The following is a 14,392-nucleotide window of genomic DNA, read 5'->3' as shown; positions in this document are numbered from 1 at the left end:
CAATACTGAAACCTGAAAATGTCGCTTTAGAGAGTGGACTTTATTTATTTATTTATTTTTTTGTTTTATTTTCTTCAGAAGTGAAGTTGGAGTGAACCCAATGTTGTGTGAAAAAGCACTGGATTTTAATCGAAAATTAAGAGGTAATGAAGATTTTAAGGCAAGCACAGGTTGGCTGAAAAACTTTAAACTGAGACACAATAAACATGAACTAAATATTCAAGGTGAGAAACTTACTGCAAAAAAATAGGCAGCAGTGTCCTTTAAAAGTAAATTTGCTTCAGTTATAGCAAATTAAGAGAAAGAAATGTTTATGATGTTGATGAGACGGGCTTATTATGGAATGCATTACCAAGAAAAACCCTAGCCACTAAAAGAGAAATGCCTGTACCAGGTTTTAAGATGAGAAAACAGTAAGTTATAATTGCTGTGTGTGCAAATGCCATGGGAAAGCAGATTGACCGTGCTCGTTATTGGTAAGTTGAAAAAACTGAGAGCATTTAAAAATCTTTCTAATTTTCCTGTTTTGTATAAAAAATCATAAAAATGCCTGGATGGATGTTTGTTTTCAAAGATTAGTTTATAATTTTTTTTTATTTAATTTAATCATAAGATTAAATTTATTCAATTAAATAATTAGATTACATTTATTTAATCTTACCAGAAAAATTATCTTGAAACTTTTCCAGTCAATAATCCGGAAAATTTGGCTTTCCGGAAGAGATTTGACATCAATTATTCCGGATAACTGATGCTCTGCTTTATTTTAAATAAGTCATATATATATATATATATATATATATATATATATATATATATATAAATATATTTTAGGGGACGCAAAATTTTCATTCTTTCCTCAGGTACTAAAATGGCTTGGCACAACTCTGTAAGCTTGGGCTCCAAGCAGTCAGATTTTTGCTACTCGTGGGCTGTGGAGAGAATTTATTCACAAAATTTTGAAAATCCATAAAAATGAAAACTTCATGAACTTTCTACATAATTTTACCTAGTTGCCTTTAAATATTAAATTATTCTTATTTTGACCTAGTTGCCCATTACTCATTTTTTTCCTATATTATTACTTTCTACATCTCTTTACATATCATTTCATTCAATTTCATATCATTTCATTCAATTTCAACTGCTAGATTCCAAAAAATTTCAGCTTTTGTAATGCAAACTTGGACAACAGTGGCTGACAGGCAGTCTCCTCCTCCTCCAGTTTTAAAATCATTTTTATACTATCCATTATAAAATAGGTCTACAATCCTTAGAAACACAGTTATCAGAAGATTTGTAATATACTTTGAAGCATTATGAAATATTATTGGAAATATATTACTTAGGACCCACACAGGAAAAAAAAAAAATATATATATATATACATGCATGCATGCATACATACATACATACATGCTACTCCAGGAAAGGTTAAACAAGTCTACCACAGCACATTTTTGTCATTTTATTTCACATTTTTGATCTGCCTCCATTAATAAAAATGGCTTTAATTCTTTCAAGAATTAATAAAGGGAATAAGATAAATATGAAACTGTAAAGAATTCTTTGCAGTTTTAGGCACCAAAATATTTTTCTAAGCATACACAATTTTAACTTTTTTTTAAGCCCATAAATTTATAGCAGTTGACAGCCCTGTACCTAATACCAACAAAATCTGAATATGAAATGAAAAGCATCCAACAAATTTGTCAATACTTATAATATTGAGATTTACTACTATGCCACAATAGTAGTAAAGGAGCTGAACTTGGCAGTGAAAGTTATTATTCAATTAAATAATTTAAAATTAATTTATTTAATTCTGATTAATATTAAACTTGATTTCATGTCAAGATTTTTTGACTGATATAAGTATTTGTATTTGAGGGCAAGCTCGGGGGGGAAAACACATATTTACAAACAACTTCAATTTGTGTGTGTGTGTGTGTGTGTGTGTGTGTGTGTGTGTGTGTGTGTGTGTGTGTGTGTGTGTGTGTGTGTGTGTTTTATATTTTGTCTAGCTATTATTTTATGTAATAAAATTGTAAATTACAGTCACTTTATTTTTTAAATTAACTATACACAAATTTAGAGCTCCAAAAATTATAACAGATGCTATTTGACCTTACTGAAATAATAATGACAACAATAATAATAATAAATCCCATAAGGAGACAAAGTCATAATAATAACAACAATCCATTATTTGTAAATAGGATTACCAGATCTGCACTTAGTAAAAAGAGTACATCACAGTTTGTCACCTTTTTTTTTTTTTTTTTCTGAAAAACTCAGGAATATATTGTAAACAGGGTGTGGAAAAGGGGAGGCTAGGTTAGCACCCCAAACACTGTACTGCAATACCTGCGTTTACATAAATATAAATATGGAACAAAAAAACTTCATATTATAATCAGTTTTTATCCCCTTCCACAACCACCACCATCAATTGGAAAAGTTTCCTAATACAATTTTCATGGTAGTTAGTGACTTTAACATAAATCAAGACAGAAAATAATACAATAATATAATTCAATACTGACACAGCTAAAATGGTAGAGAACAAAAGCAGAAAACCACAAAAAATGATAAAGGTATTCTTTAAAAGTAAAAAAGGTACATGTAACAAATATGTAAATATGTTCACATCATTTACAACATATATAAAGAATATTTTGCACCTCAAGGTATTTTAAGAATTGTTTTTTTTGTTTTTAATCAGAGAAGAAAAACTCCAGCTAAATATTAATACACACATTGCAAATTTGGAATACATGAGAATGTTCCTAACCTTCTTAGGTATACCCACCACAGTTATGCAACTGCTCTCCTTTTGTACATTTTCTATGTTAATACAATAGATTTTTCTCCTTTGTTTTCTGTCGTAAATGTTATTACAGTATTTAATATTGTAGATTTTCTAATTTGTTTTTTCAATGTATGTGAGTCACATATAAATTATTGTTATAGTGTTTATTGTTAATTATTGTTTTATCTCTATGATGTAAGCCCCTCTGGCCTTATGTCATTCACAGCATATAAGACTGGACGTACCCTTTCTACCCTCTCTCATAATAAACTGATATTTATTTTAGTTATTTTCATTTATATGATGGAAATTCTCATGTAGTACATATCATACTTATAAATTAATTTCACTAAATGTAAAAAAAATTCCTGAATTTCATATCTAAGGATAATGTTTCCCTGTGGCCTCTAAAAACTAAATTACAAGATTCCAAAAGTTGAATAACAGTTACCAACCTTTCCAGCAAATACTGCCAGTGTCTTTTTACTTTCCAAATGCATAAATGGTTCTCGTGATTGATGGTTTTCCTGCCAGTAGCTGCTGCCCCAAATCAAACCATTCTAACATGAATTCTATATGAATCCCATTATTCACATGGGGCATTAGATATAATTTTCAACATCCATGAAACACAACAGAGGTCAGTTGTATTAAATACATCAACATGCAAACCAGATTCCTAAAATTTGAGCATACCAGCAAATGCTGTTTCTGTTTCTCGTCATTTTTCAATTCTAATTTTTTAGAATTGAAAAATGGGAATAAAGTGATAGTTGATAGATGCCATAAAACAAAGATACTGTTGTCAAACGAACTGGTATGCATGCCACAGGGATATTGAATGGAGCAATGCCTGGCATTGCTCCATTGTAACAAGGTAATCATTTAAAATTGAATTTAATTGTAAACTTTTAAGTTGTTAATAATAAACTGAAGGTTAATTCAATATACTTTTAAACATTTGAAGTAACTAAAATAAAGATTAATTTAAAACTGGTTCTATATTCACTGTTACATTAGTGCTTGATTCAATAGCAGTATCAAATTTACCCATAGTTTATAGGACATATTTTGCTCCAAATCACCTCTAGAATGAGCTCCCAAAGGTTGACTAAATATGTTGCAGAACATCCTATGTATGTTATTATTAGCCATATGGTGCAAGATAACCTGAAGCTTATGATGCACCAGTCAAAAAAAAATTCCCGCATTACCCTGAGTGAGAGAGAAAAAGAGAGAGGTTGGTTTTTGGTCTCGGTTTTTTTTTTTTTTTTTTTTTTAGGAGCATTAGCAACTAAGGCCATATTGCTCCAGGATATGCGGTGGTCATTCCCCGACCTTTCCGCATCCTCCATATTTGGTGGTGGTGACGGGCTCGAACCCCGGTCTAATCAAGAAGCGTGTGCTACGCACTGCTGCTCCTTCCCACCTGGCTACGGAGGCGCCTCAAAGAGAGAGAGTCAGAAGTAAAAATGCATCACCAAGAAAGAGAAGAATGATGATATCCAGCTCAGGACCCGGGTAATAAAGTAGAAAATGACTGAAGAATTTGTACAAGCAGACTGAAAAGGCATATGATACTAACGCCTACATGCACAATGCAGTAATGATAGCTTGTAGAATTACAAAGTTAGAAACAAAACTTCAAATTCAAAATATTTTTATCAAATGGTGTAACACTATGCATCCGTTGATATAATGCAGATATAATGTTACATCATTTCTTAAATAATTTTCGATTTTCCATTTCTAACTATATATAGTGTATGTGTGTACACATACACCGAGTGTATACACACTATGTGTCTCAGTTGGAAAAATCAGCTCAAAAGTTTCAATATAGTGCCTACATTGCAGTTTAATGTGCATTCCTCAGTAGTAAAAACTAAAGTGATTATTTTGCATCAAGCATGAGACTATGTATACAATTCACTAGTGAACAGGCTAGTGCCTTTGCACCATGTTTTGTTCATAATGAACTGCCAAAGTAGGTAATTGGCATCATTTTAATTGTATCTCATATCGTGACGCAATGAGTTTCCATGGTATTGCACTACCTCGAATAAGTAATGCTTCACCAATGAAGAAGATTAATGTTACTTATTCTCAGCAGATACCACCATCCAGAGAGCACTATTTTGAGACTTGTTGGCCTCTCCTCACTGAGGAGAGTCTCAAACCAGTTGCAACAACAGAGGCCAACAAGTCTCAAACAAGTTTCAATACCAGGTACCCTGATGTTGCAACTCTGGTGTTGTAACAGTGCCATCTTGGTGGTAGTATCTGCCATAAGCGTCGCTTATTCGAGGTAGTGCAATACTGTGGAAACTCATTGTGAAGGTATTCACAATATGAGATACAATTTAAATGATTCCAATTATCTACTTTGGCAGTTCACTACGAACAAAACATGGTGCAAAGGCACTAATCCATTCACTAATTCCTCAGTAGTGAAAAAAATGGCAAAAAGCCAGAGAAGGATTTCAGACGATAGTTTTTCATAAAACAGATACCAACAAATACTTTACCAACTCGGTTGATAAAGTGTTCTTATGAATCATCATTAAGTCTGTAAAGAAAAAATTATTAGCAGATCTGTGAGTGAAAACACATTGAAAACATTAAATAATGATTTTTGTATAGTCTGCAAAAACTGGTAATGCATGCTAGTAGGCAACTTAACATATCCAAAACAAGTTTAACAAGTCATTTGAAAGTACATTTGTATCCATGCTTATCAGTTATAAATTATGTAGCAATTGAAACCCATAAACAAAGTGAAACAGTATCACCTCTGTTCAGAGTTCCACAAAAATGTGGCTAATGTGGCTAACAATTGGCATTTCATGACATTTCAGCTGTTGGAGCAAGTTTCATCTCTTGAACTGGCACAATTTGCAGATATGGGAGAGGGAATCCCCCAAGAAGAAATTAACTGGGCATAACAGGGATAATCCCTAAGTTAATGTCTATACAGTAATATCAGCAGGAAAAGTTTATGGAGCATGCTTTGCAGAGCTGACAATAACAGAAATTATTTAATCTGATTTAGGCTACACAGTTGTTTAATATCACAGCTGTAGAACATTTCAAAAATTCGATTTCCTTCTACTCTCTCTCTCTCTCTCTCTCTCTCTCTCTCTCTCTCTCTCTCTCTCTCTCTCTCTCTCTCTCTCTCTCTCAGGGTAACTCAAAGTTTTTTGGCTGGTGCAGCATAAGCCTCAGGCTTCCTTGCACCATATGGCTAATAATAATAGTAATAATAACAATGGCATTTATTCCCTCAGTGACACAAAGTGCTTTGTCTTTTTGTCTTTTAACTTGTGATACTTTAAATTACTTATTAAATTACATTTCAGTTGCATATTAACTTTGTTAGTAGAAAATCTCATATTTTTCATTATAATTATTATTATATGTTTTTTTTTTTTTTTTTTGTTAGGATTACCCCATTGACTATAATCACATGTAGAAAGTACTAAGAGGATATATAATAAATAGATATAAGAAAAGATAATTATTCTCTTTTCTTTATTTGAAAACCTAACAAAAATTTGGAAAATAATGTGTCTAGATTCCTTATGCAATGCCTTAAGGGTAAATGATAAAAACTATAAATATCAATATACATTACAAAAGAAATGCTTTGATAATGTTTTTATCAAAACACTTATTTTGAAATTTAAATCACTTGCAAGTAAAAAAACAGATTTAATATACAGTTGCTATAGAATAAATAAATATTAAACTATGTATTAAATGAATGTCATGTTAAATATAAATTTTAGAAATATAAAACACATAATTAAAAACAAACAATACCTACCCTTAAAAAGAGGACATATTTTCCAAATAGCAACTGGTCCAAGACTAGCAAACTGACCAAAACTAAGTTCCAAAAAAAATAACGGCATTCCACAGATTACCAAGAACAATAAATAAGGAACCAGAAATGCACCTGGAACAGAAATACAGAATAAAGTTACAGTAAAACATGCCATTCCATTGATAATATAGTCAAAAATGCCACTGTGCATTCTCATGAGCATGTGCATGGGTGGGTGTGCATACATGCACAATGTTATTTTATGCCGCAAACTGATTTTAATATAGTGTATATAAATAAACAGGGTAATTCAAAGTAATGTATAAAAACTTTTAAACATTAAGTAGGCCTAAACTCAAATTTTCTACACAGTTATAGGTAGAAATGTGATATGATACATAATAAAAATTAGTTCAAATGTTCAATATGCCCACCACTGGCATGAATGGTATCTTTTCTCATCTGATTGACAGTAGCACACACCTCAATTGCAATTTTATGCAATTCCTACTGCAATGCTACCACAAGTCTAAAAGTGTTCCAAGTTTTTAACTGTACAATTTATCTTTAAGATATTCACACTAGAGGATATTCGCAAGCACTCCTTGATGACCTATCCACCACTCAGAAAATTCTATATCCAGATAGGTGGTATTCCTATCTGAAAACATTTATTACTGTACAGATTGCATAATTCATTAACATTTCAAGATAACTTTGACAGTAACAGTCTGATAATCTCACAGTTACACAATCCCATGGCAGATTGACATCTTTCCAAAAGAAAAGATAAGAGTTTTTGTTAGCCCAACATGCTAGCACAGCAGTGATGATTAACTTGCCCATTTAGTTTGAATGTGGCTTCATATAACCATATATTTACATTCTAAAAATTACCACCTTTGCCTTTCTTGTAACATTACCACTTAGATAATTACATATATCAATCATCTTCCTGAATTGCATACAACAGCTAAGGTATGCAGGGCTACCACTTTATGTCCTTTAAAATTCTAAAAACACTCTACTGACTCATATACTGTTCTCAAGAACACTGCCTTTCTTCACTCCTCAGGGGCTGAAAATGTCCATAGAAAAGGTTAGATATTTTCAGCTCTTCTTGAAATCCTATTCCACCACATCTCTCTTTACTTTAAGTAAAGAGAGACGTGATGGAATAGGAAATGTTTTATTTCTGCTAAAATATCAACTGATTATCCTTCACATTAAGCAGATATTTTTACTTCTCTGTTAAAAACTTCATTATTTACCTTTCTTTATTATTCATTTATTTTTTTACTTTCCATTAAATCTACTTTTTTTCCTTCGTTTTTTCTTACAGCACTTGAAATTAATCTCTTACAGTACTTAAAGGTGCCATGCCACCCCATCATTATTTATAACTAATTTAATAAAAATCCCCAATTTCTTAATATTTATCCTAAACAAAATTCAGTGAATTTATTAAAATTTTAAGCTATCAAATAATATCCAAAGACTGAAATATAAATTATAATGATACATTATAATTTATACTTCAAATGATGAAAAGAAGCAATGTATATTTAAAAAAAAAAAAAAAAAACACTTTACCAACTTCATTTTTCTATGCTTTTAGTAATTTGTCCAAACACTCTTTAATTTATTCAAACTATTCACTTCCACAAAACTTGGTCGAAGCTAATTTCGAACAATCAGTTACTCTCTGTCTCTCTCTCTCTCTCTCTCTCTCTCTCTCTCTCTCTCTCTCTCTCTCTCTCTCTCTTCTCTCTCTCTCTCTCTCTCTCTCTCTCTCAATGTGAATTGCTACCTGTCTATTCTGTAACCTTCCTTTTTCCAATTTAAATGTGTTCTCTCTTTTACACACTATCATAGAAGAGTCAAGATCTCATCAGCATTTAGTTTACTCAGATCGTTTTAAAGTCTTACACATTTCAAACAGTTCCAAACGTAACAATTTAGAGAACCAGTCTCTCTTATTAAGAATACCTTTTTGTCTCCCCAACTAACCTTGTTGCACTTCTCTGCACCCATTCAAATAATTTTTTTTTTTTTTTTTTTTTCCTTTCACTAAAAATGAACTTCCAAACTTGTATGCAGTATTTCCGATGTGGCTTAACCACTGCTTTATACAATTGGATAAATAATCAGCAATGAGCTGTTCTAGCAACCTACCTCCACTATTCAAAGAATGTGTTGGACTGTACAGTTATCCCTACATCTTTTTTCCTTAACAACTAACCTGAGTTTGATGCTATACAAAATGTTATGTTATTCTAAGATTGCTGCTACCCAAATGGTAACAGTAATCTTTTTTTCAACTAAGAAGTACTTCATAACTGCATATGACTCCATGGTGCACAAGCTGCACACTGAAAACAGATGTTCTTATAAATACTAAGGTATACAAATTTCATCAGTTGGTAATGCATCATTTTCAAAGTTGAACTTTTTTATGGACAAGTCCCTGTTTCAGTGTGAGAACCTAGAAGACACTATTATGAAAGAAAAAAAGAGTTGATATACAATTGTCTTTGGTTGGGAACCACAAATTCCCATTGAAAATGAGTATTCTTATAAACACTGAGGTAGCACCAATTTCATCAGCTCGCAATGCATCAATTTCAAAGTTCAAATTTTTTGTGTGCAAGTTTCCAGTACTTGTTGGTGTCATTAAAGATAAAGAAATAGATGGATCAACAGACGTCTTGTAGAATTAGTTCTGTCATTTTCAGTATGAAAACCAACCAAATGTTATTAAGAAAGAAAAAAGAACTGATGCACAATGATTCTTAGTTAGAAAATGATAACTGCACAAGGAAGTTGAAATATAACAAATTATCCGAAGTCATGTTTGGCATTCTAACAATTCCTCACAACAACATTAAGTGTGAAAGAATATTCATCCAGGTTAAAAAACAAAAACTGAGTTCAGATCTTCTGTTTCTAGTGAAGCTTTGGAAATGCTCCTGACGACCAAGTCTAGACATCAAGACTATTGTTAAAATCAGCATAAAGATGATGTATAATAGAATATCCAAACAGAAAAATTATAAGCATATTGTACTGGAAAACAGCCCTATGCTTTATATTAACATAAAAGGTTGATTTTTTCCAATAAAATTTAATTTCTAGTGCAATGTGGACTTGAAAAAACCTCCAGCTTTTTCTGAATCTCCTGTTTTTCTCCTTTTTTTAGGAAGCGCTTCTGCTTCTTTTTTTTCACTTGTTTGGCCCAAAAAAGCTCCTGTGTTCATCCTGCTTACAATACCTGATGTCCAGTTTCTTGAAAGTCAAGAGTAGGAAGCAAATTCTTAAAAAGGATAACATACCCTCCCATTTCAATTATTGCCCCATTGCACTTACTTATTAACCCCAGGGGCTATCATCATTCTTCTCTTTCTTGGTGATTCCTTTCTACTTTTGACTCTCTCTCTCTCTCTCTCTCTCTCTCTCTCTCTCTCTCTCTCTCTCTCTCTCTCTCTCTCTCTCTCTCTCGGTAACTTGGGCATTTTTTTTGGCTGGTGCAGCATAAGCCTCAGGCTTCCTTGCACCATATAGCTAATAATAATACTCTTTTAAAAGTATTGGAGAAATTTGTCAACATTCAACTCTCAAACTATCTCAAAACTTTCCTGATCAATGACTGCCAATATGGATTCTATCAGTATTAATCAACTGGTGATATACTGTATTACTCATCTTTGGACAATTTCAATCCCTCTAGAACTCAGTCCTATCATTTCTTGCAAGAAAGTGTCTACTGCTCCTATGACACTCAGATTTCTAAATAAGATCAAATATTTCTATTAGGGATTATCCTGACTTCAATACTCTCTCTTGGCATAAGCACATCACAAATACTGTTTCTTCTGTGTCCAAAAATCTGGGTTTTCTCTTTCAGTCTCTTAATTTTCTTCTAAACAACTATTCAATAGTCTAGAAGCGTGAGAAAGGAACTAGGTGGGAATTACCCCAATATGACTACCATGGAATATTGGTAATAATATCCTCTCTTGACCTTCTATGCTCTTTTGAACAGAGGACAGTCAGATTAAATAATGGCCCATCTCTTGCTAGTCTCTCCACTTTGTCACACAGATGTTCAGTTCCTGTGCCATACATTTTCTAGAGATACTTTCACAGACACTAATCTTCTGAACTGGCATTGTAATTTCCCCACTTCCTTCCACAACAGTTTAAACATGCCATAACCAGTCAGTGTCCATTCATTGTCTTAACTCCAAATTCACAGACCAACTTTTCCTCTTCCTCATTCATTCCTTCTACTTCTGTTTTCTGGAAGAACCTTCCTTCACATATATCTCCCAAAAATTACAATCTACAGAAATAATTTAACTATAATTTCAACGAGTATCTTCTGTCTTCTCAGCCTTCAAACTCAAGAATAGTACTAAGTACTATAAGTATAAATACCTTTTGTGTATGGGGTTTTCATTTAAAGAAAAGAACCTGAAAGCAACCACCTGTGGAAAAACCTGAAGCAACCACCTCTGAGCAGAAAATAAACTTACCCAAAACACACACGCGCACACACACACACACACACACAAAGGAAAACAGAATAGTAAAAATATAAACCCCTATATATACAAATAGAACCAACATTTTTTTATAACAGAGATGGCACTCACCTCCTCCACTTCGATAACAGAGATAGGGAAAACGCCATATGTTCCCTAAACCAACAGCATAGCCAACACATGAAAGGAAAAAGTCAAGCTGTCTTCCCCAAGTACCCCTCTCAGTTTCTCCATTTCTACTGCTTGTATCACTAATAGTAGAAGCTGAATCTTCAGGAAGTGGCAGTGGCACAGACAAGCTTATAGATCCAGGTGTAGTTGCCTTTGAACTAGGAGTACTACAGACCTTTTGGTTTGCAAATTTTTCTGATTTTGACAAAAGGCTAGTATCATCAAGTTGATCATTATCCTTTTCACGACGATGACTCTGTAACAGGTAAATGCATAAATTTTACAGATACAATTAGTACTATTAATTTTACTACTTTAAATATCATTTTAATATAAAATTTATTATATATCATTGTTTCCAGAGGTATATCACAATTAAAATAAGAAATGCCAGTCAAGATCATTGTTAGAATAATTTATTTGTGGTGGTGGATGGGTTTACAAAATACAATTTTAAACTAAAAAGGTATGAAGTAACATAAAATTATGCCTCAAGTCTTGTGCATATAAAAGAGTAATGAAATAAGAGATGAGAATGAAGTGCAACTGTGCCAAGGATACTGTACCTTGGCTATAGATAACTAGAATGATGCCACTTAGCAAATCCATTAATAAGAACGGAAGACTGATAGCTTAGTAGTATACACTAGCAAACAGAATCAGAAATATGGTGCTACTTAGAGATAGGGGGAATGCAAAATTTGAACACAGTAAGCACAATATATACCAAAAGGATTAGGGGCGGAGGAGTTATGAATTAAGAGCTCTGAATTAAGGAGTTATGAATTAGGAGCTCTGAATTAAGATGCATACAGAATCTAGAGCAGTGCATTCAGCTGACATGGGTAGCCAGTTTGGTACAGTAGATACCTACCCTCACTTTTGTTTCCAGTGGCAATTTTCACCCCAAATTTACTCAGTGCTGAGTCAGTTTGGGGTGAAAATAGCTACTGGGAAAACAAAAGTGAGAGTAGGCATCTCCTATAGGCCAAATGACTGTGTGAGTATAATGAACTATACATACAAATGACCCAGTAAATCAAAATGTCTTATAATTGGGAATTTTAAATTTCCAGGTACTGACTGGAACTTGCAGACTGATCATTCACACAACATTTGTAGTGGTGGATGGGTTTACAAAATACAATTTTAAACTAAAAAGGTATGAAGTAACATAAAATTATGCCTCAAGTCTTGTGCATATAAAAGAGTAATGAAATGAGAGATGAGAATGAAGTGCAACTGAAGTGCAGAAGGGAGGGTCGGTTTTTTTTTTGGATTTATTGAATTACTGTTTTCTACAACAGCATGTCACAGAGGCAAAGAGAAAGCAATACTCTTTATCTGATTATCGGCAGTGACTCTTCATGCAATAAGAATTTTCAAATAAGGAAGGGGTGCTCAATCCACTAGCCATGCACAACCCAGTCCTTCACATTGCACAGCTTTCAGCCATGTAGACAGCCTTCAATTGTTATGCATCCCCCATGTTTAAAGCTAGCATATCACAAAATATAGTTTCACTTTGACTTTTAAAAATATCTGTTTTGGTTACTACTCAATTTTTCTCAATTTCTTTCTCAATTTTATGTACCTTCCTTAGAATTTAGCAATATCACTATAACCATAAAATAAGAATATTATTAGTAAAAGTAAAGTGCAGCCATTATCAACCAACTGCAGGATGGAAGCCTCCTCAACAATTCATGCTGAGGGAAATTGACCATAATCTGCCACGCTGGTCCAGTGCGGGTTGGCAGATCGACCGCATTCAGCAGTCAGGGGCTTGAACCCCGGTCTACTCAAAGAGTGTGTTGCTACTGCACTCCCGCTCTTGACCACTTGGCTACGGAGTATTACATAATAAATGATGAATTTTTGTATTTAATTATTATATGTAAAAGAAAAAACTATAAATACAAATGTAAAATTTTATGGAATAGAAATTAAATTATATTTCAGAAAATGCATAAACAATGGTAAGATAAAATAGTCTTTTGGCACACAACCTGCATGCCAAGACAACCTCACAACCTGCAACCTTCAGCAGTTTATCTGTTTTGGAACCTAGCCTAAAAAGGATGGATGCCCCTGAGATAAAGAAACCACTAGGCTGCAGTGAACATATTTATTTATTTATTGTGTTAGGTGGTCCCTGCCAAAGTTTGGCAACACTGCTGTCTAATATAGAGATAATTCAAGTAATTCTCTAAGATGAGACAAAAATAGATACATTAAGGCAACACAAAAATAGACATATATATAAGAAGCATTCCAAAGTCCAGATTAAAGTGTCCAAGTCCAGGTTATAATTGTCAGCCAATTTCAAAGTCACAGCATCATAAATTAAGATGGCTACAGCAAACCATACCAAACAGCAGACCAATGGCAAACCACACTAAAAAACAGAATCTTCTAATGCTGAAATGTGCCTCAATCTACACCTTTTTATAAATTATCTTTATTGCTGCTAAGTACTGGAAACAATAATACTCATCACGGCAACATGGCCAGGAGTTTATCTACGAAAGGAACTGCTTTCCAATAGATACTGAATAAAGAAGCTAGAAATCATCAAGAAGCCACATCTCAGTCTGTAGGCATCAGGTGGTGCAATGAAAAAATCCTGTACTATAAGCAGCTGCCCATACCAGAAGTGACAGCACAAGGAGCTGGAGCTTTGTAGGTATCAGGAACCAGCACAAAGAGCAGCCTGTGACAATCACTATGATCAGTTCATGGTACTAACAGCACTACAAACTGCCCATAGCAGTATATTGATATGGAATTTACTTAAAACTTTATCAGAATAAGGGCTATGGCAAAGAACAGCACAAAGCAGCTTAATCAAAAACTATCATCCATATGTTCCAATCATTCCACACTAACTGTAAGATACGTGGATTATTATTCCTTACTCGTGTTATATATATATATATATATATATATATATATACACACACACACACACACACACACATACACACTGCCCTACCATTAATATTAAGACAGTGGGTGTAGCTACTATAGGCAGACAAG

General features: G+C 33.2%; 1 protein-coding gene across 1 annotated transcript in view; it reads right to left on the bottom strand.

The window, feature by feature from the left end:
- Positions 1-14,392, bottom strand: part of LOC150082051 (sodium- and chloride-dependent glycine transporter 1-like) — a 158,944-nt gene that overhangs the window by 129,252 nt on the left and 15,300 nt on the right. Inside the window, exons 2-3 of the mRNA XM_090379081.1 lie at positions 11,294-11,609; positions 6,639-6,770 (exon numbers count right to left, since the gene is read on the bottom strand). Of these exons, the coding sequence (XP_090235207.1) occupies positions 6,639-6,770; positions 11,294-11,609 (448 nt within the window). The remainder of the gene's footprint in view (positions 1-6,638; positions 6,771-11,293; positions 11,610-14,392) is intronic.

This window comes from Mastigoproctus giganteus, chromosome 8 (assembly GCF_048544385.1).
Source record: "Mastigoproctus giganteus isolate SK-2022 chromosome 8, ASM4854438v1, whole genome shotgun sequence".
In the NCBI taxonomy this organism is placed as follows: domain Eukaryota; kingdom Metazoa; phylum Arthropoda; class Arachnida; order Uropygi; family Thelyphonidae; genus Mastigoproctus; species Mastigoproctus giganteus.
This window is presented reverse-complemented; position numbering and strand designations above follow the sequence as displayed.